This window comes from Myotis brandtii, unplaced genomic scaffold (assembly GCF_000412655.1).
Source record: "Myotis brandtii unplaced genomic scaffold, ASM41265v1 scaffold130, whole genome shotgun sequence".
Taxonomy (NCBI): domain Eukaryota; kingdom Metazoa; phylum Chordata; class Mammalia; order Chiroptera; family Vespertilionidae; genus Myotis; species Myotis brandtii.
Window position 1 is genome coordinate 252,933 of NW_005354596.1, and position 3,808 is coordinate 256,740.

Below are 3,808 nucleotides of genomic sequence, written 5' to 3' on the forward strand. Positions count from 1 at the left end.
GGGTCAGCCGCTCCACCAGGGGCTCCATGGGGCCGCGCATGCCCAGCAGCAGGGCGGAGCGCGTGAGCTTCTTGTGCGCCTTCCAGAGCGGGGAGTAGTCCCCCAGGGAGAGGTCCTGGTTGTGCCGGGACACCAGCTGGTCTGCGAGTGGGGGTGGGGTCAGGGGGCCAGGAAGCACGCCCACCTTCCCCGCCGGCCCCAGCCCGCTTCTCCCACCCCTTACAGGACGGTATCTGGGGTCGGCCGGCAAAGTCCACCCACTTCTTGACCATGGCCTCCTCAATGGTCCTCTTGGAGTTCAGCACCACCACATCTGGGGAGCGCAACGCGATGTCAGCAGGGCGTCACCTGCCCCTGGAGCCGGCAGGCAGGCGGGCATGGGTGGGGGGGGCGCTCACCTTGCAGCCCGAGGCGGAGCCTGTACACAGGCCCGAGGGTCTGAGCCAGGCCCAGCAGGTGGATGGGGAGATTGGGCTGCAGCAGGTGCAGGAAGCCAGGGGCAAGAGGTGGGAGGTGGAGGCTCCTGCGCTGCCACTGGCCCCAGAGCAGGCGGGAAAAAAGGAGCAGCTGGGCTGGAGGCCCGGCCGGCCCGGCCTGGCACTTATAGCTCTGGGGGCCCCACCATACATCTTGCTGCCCGGGCTGCTCTGGGGCCCTTGACTCCTTGCCTCGCCCCGGCCTCCGGCCCGCCCACAGGATGGCACATTCTTGGGAGGGCAGCAGGCCCGTTGGCCTTGGGGAGCCCATATTTCAAAGAACCGGCCTTCCCCCTGTGATCCATCAAGAACGGAAGGAGAGCGCGACCCTGACCTTGCACAGGCAGCAGCAGCCTCCGGCCACACCGGCCCCGCCCGCTCCCTCTGCCGATGCTGCAGTCTGTCTCCCGGGAAGGGTGCCCCCGCCTCACGGGCCCCAGGACCCTCTGAAACAAGATGAGCTGGGGGTCTGTGTGCGGCTCTCCCGATGCACAGGCGGGACGTTAGACCTGGAGTCCCGTGTGATTGTCATCATCGCCCCATTTCACTCTCAACAGCTGAAGATGAAGAACTGTATGGTCCCCAATTTGGAGCTCTTACCATGTGCCTGATGCTTTTTGGTTGCAAGAAAGAGACCAACTTGCGGAATTTAAGCCAAAAATAGAAACTGCTTTATAAATTCCAGGGTATCTCAGGCCCTGAGGTCAGGAGCCGGGGGCAGGGAGAGCGAGGCCCTGGGGCGGCCCCCTCGTCCTCCTGCTCTGCAGCCCGCGGCACCTGCTCCTGGGCCGGCCAAACAGGACTGCCTTTGGGGTCAGAGTCCACAGGTTAAGGTCCAGCCAAGGGCACTGGGCTTCCCAGCACAACTCAATGTACCCCCCGTGCCCCCAAAGTCCCCAGGAAGGGGCCCAATAGCCACAGCTGGGGTCCGGGTCCAGCCCCATCCCGGGAGCAGGAGCCGTAAGAGGATCCCACTGGACCAAGTAGGACTATCAGGGAACAATTTTAGGGATGAGGTGTCGGTGAGGGGCTCAGAGGAGGGTCTTGGGGAGAGGAGGGCATGGCTCAGGGAGAGGTTAGGCCTCCTGGGGTTAAAGGTTAGAGGTGACCCGAGGCCCACGCCATCCCCTAATTCCTCAGCCCTGTGTGCTGGAGCGCCTGGGTTGAGGTCCCAGCTGTCCCACCCACTGGCGTGGAGAATTAACTCAGGTCCCGGTGGCAGAGCCGGTGGGAGACACGGGCCGGGGCTGTGGGGTGGGCAGCAAATGGGACCACAGCTGCAGCTGGGCCCCGGCTGGCACCCACGGGCATAGCTGTCAGCATGGTGACGGCTGAGGGAAGCAAGGCCTGATGGGCAAGCACAGGGCACACACCACAGCCTAGGCAGCCTCTGCAGTGCTGGGGGGCCGGGGCTTCAGGTCGCACGGAATCGGGCCGGGGGGGGGGGTGACCCAGAGAGCGGGCGTGCTTGTAAACAGCCCCATCTCTTCCACCGCCCACCAAATCCAAATTCCAACCTGATGCATCACACGCCGGGCCCTGCCCTGCTGTCCTGCCTGGCCTTTCATTCCTTCTCCTGCCTCAAACCCCCTCATCTAGCCTCGCTCTCTTCCCAAGTCCTCAGCCTTCAGAGCCCAGCTTCGATGTCACCTCCTCCGGCAGCCCTCCCGCCCCTCTCCCAGGCTAGGTCAGATGCCCCACCAGTGCCCACAGGACCACACGCCCCAGCAGCACCCCTCAGAGGACGGGGCCTGGCACGCGGGGCTTGGAGAGAGGCCCGCCCGTTTCTGTCGACTGAATGGCAGGCTGTGATGTCAGCAAACCTCTCGATGGATTTCTAGGTCAGCCCTTCAGACCCAAGGGCGCCCCCAAATGCAGGGAGCGAGGTGGGCCGGTGGGGAGGGCTGGCCCCAGTAGAAGAGTGTCAGCAAACACAAAGGCAGCCTTGGGCTTGGCTAAGGTCAGTCCCGGAAGAGACCCCGGTGCTCCCAATGCCACCATCACAAGGCTCTCCACAGACCAGGTCGCCGTGAAAACAGCCCAACGGGCCAACTGTGCCGGGACAGTCGGCGAGACTGGCCACCCCCGGCAGTGGAGGGCCTGTGGCACGGTGAAGGCTGGCCGTGGTGTGGAGGCCGGGTCCACGGGCGAAGGCTGCGGGTCACAAGCCTGCTTGGTGGTCTGATGAGGGCCTGAGCTCCTGGTGAGTCACCTGGGAGGGCCACCAGGCTCCGACAGCCCGAGATTACGCAAACCCTGGCCCGGCCAGGACCTAGAAGGCACAGGGCTGAGACACACACACGGACGCTTGGCTGTGTAAGGTCTTTATTGAGTCTCGGGCCCAGCCCTGGGCCCCTCCCGGGGTGGGGGGGGGGGGCAGCCCTACACCTGGCAGCCCTGAGTGCCGTACTCCTGCAGGAAGGCGCGGAGCTGGGCGCAGGCTGCCCGCTGGCGGGTGCTCCGGCACAAGCGCTCAGAAGGCATCTCCTCGATCCAGCTGTTCGAGTCCAGCAGGTACTGGGGTCTGTGGGAGCAAAGGGCCGTCAGCGAGTTCCGGACGGGCAGACGGGAGCGAGCCCACAGCACCTGGCACCTGGCACCTGAGGAGCAGGGCCTCGTGCTGGGGATCCTCGCCCTCAGGAGGTGTGAGGGCAGCAAGAGACCCAGGGCCCAGCGAACTCACTGTCCCTTGAGGTCGTGGGTGGTCCCGTCCAGACCCATGATCAAATATTCTTTCCCGGGTTCCAAGCGAAGGCGGCAAGAGGCTCGAACCAGAAAGTTCCGGGTCTGACCAGCAGCGGCCTGGGAATCCTTGGCTGAGGGGGACGGGACAAGAGCTGTCAGAGGGGACGGGACACGGCCAGGCCTGGCACACCCTCCGCTGAGCCCGCCACTCCCCGCAGGCGCTGCCGTCCCGCGACAAGCCCCGAGCTCCTGAGAGGCCGAGGGGTGTGAGCTCAGCCGCCCCGGAATGTTCACTGTTCCAGGCGCCAGGCCCGACCGCAGCTCCCTCCAGCCCGGCCGCCGGCCCTCGTACAGAAGTGCAGCACTTGGATGACACTCGTCTCGAAGAGGCGGAAGGCAGCTCTGGAATCTTCTCGGAGAACCTTAACCTGGAAGCCTGTGAGGGAGTTCGGACGGGAGGAAGGTGAGCTCCGGGCTGCCTGCGGGCGCCCCCCGGCCAGGCCCCGAGGACAGGGGACTGACCGTAGTCCACGCGGGGGTAGTAGCAGGCGAACTTCATCCTGTAGCCCTCCTCCTCCATCAGCCCCCGCTCCAGGGCACGCCGCTGTCGAGGGCACTTCCCTGAGGGCAGGGCCCAGGTGAGGCAA

General features: G+C 65.5%; 2 protein-coding genes across 2 annotated transcripts in view; both read right to left on the reverse strand.

The window, feature by feature from the left end:
• The window catches only part of LOC102254156 (steroid 21-hydroxylase), a 2,322-nt gene extending 1,575 nt beyond the window's left edge, over positions 1-747 (reverse strand). Inside the window, exons 1-3 of the mRNA XM_005859913.1 lie at positions 399-747; positions 224-313; positions 3-141 (exon numbers count right to left, since the gene is read on the reverse strand). Of these exons, the coding sequence (XP_005859975.1) occupies positions 3-141; positions 224-313; positions 399-747 (578 nt within the window). The remainder of the gene's footprint in view (positions 1-2; positions 142-223; positions 314-398) is intronic.
• A 2,036-nt stretch (positions 748-2,783) lies between these two features.
• C4A (complement component 4A (Rodgers blood group)) overlaps positions 2,784-3,808 on the reverse strand; it is a 12,485-nt gene continuing 11,460 nt past the window's right edge. Inside the window, exons 37-40 of the mRNA XM_014534509.1 lie at positions 3,684-3,795; positions 3,514-3,597; positions 3,160-3,292; positions 2,784-3,000 (exon numbers count right to left, since the gene is read on the reverse strand). Coding sequence (XP_014389995.1) covers positions 2,859-3,000; positions 3,160-3,292; positions 3,514-3,597; positions 3,684-3,795 — 471 coding nt within the window. The 3' untranslated portion in view covers positions 2,784-2,858. The remainder of the gene's footprint in view (positions 3,001-3,159; positions 3,293-3,513; positions 3,598-3,683; positions 3,796-3,808) is intronic.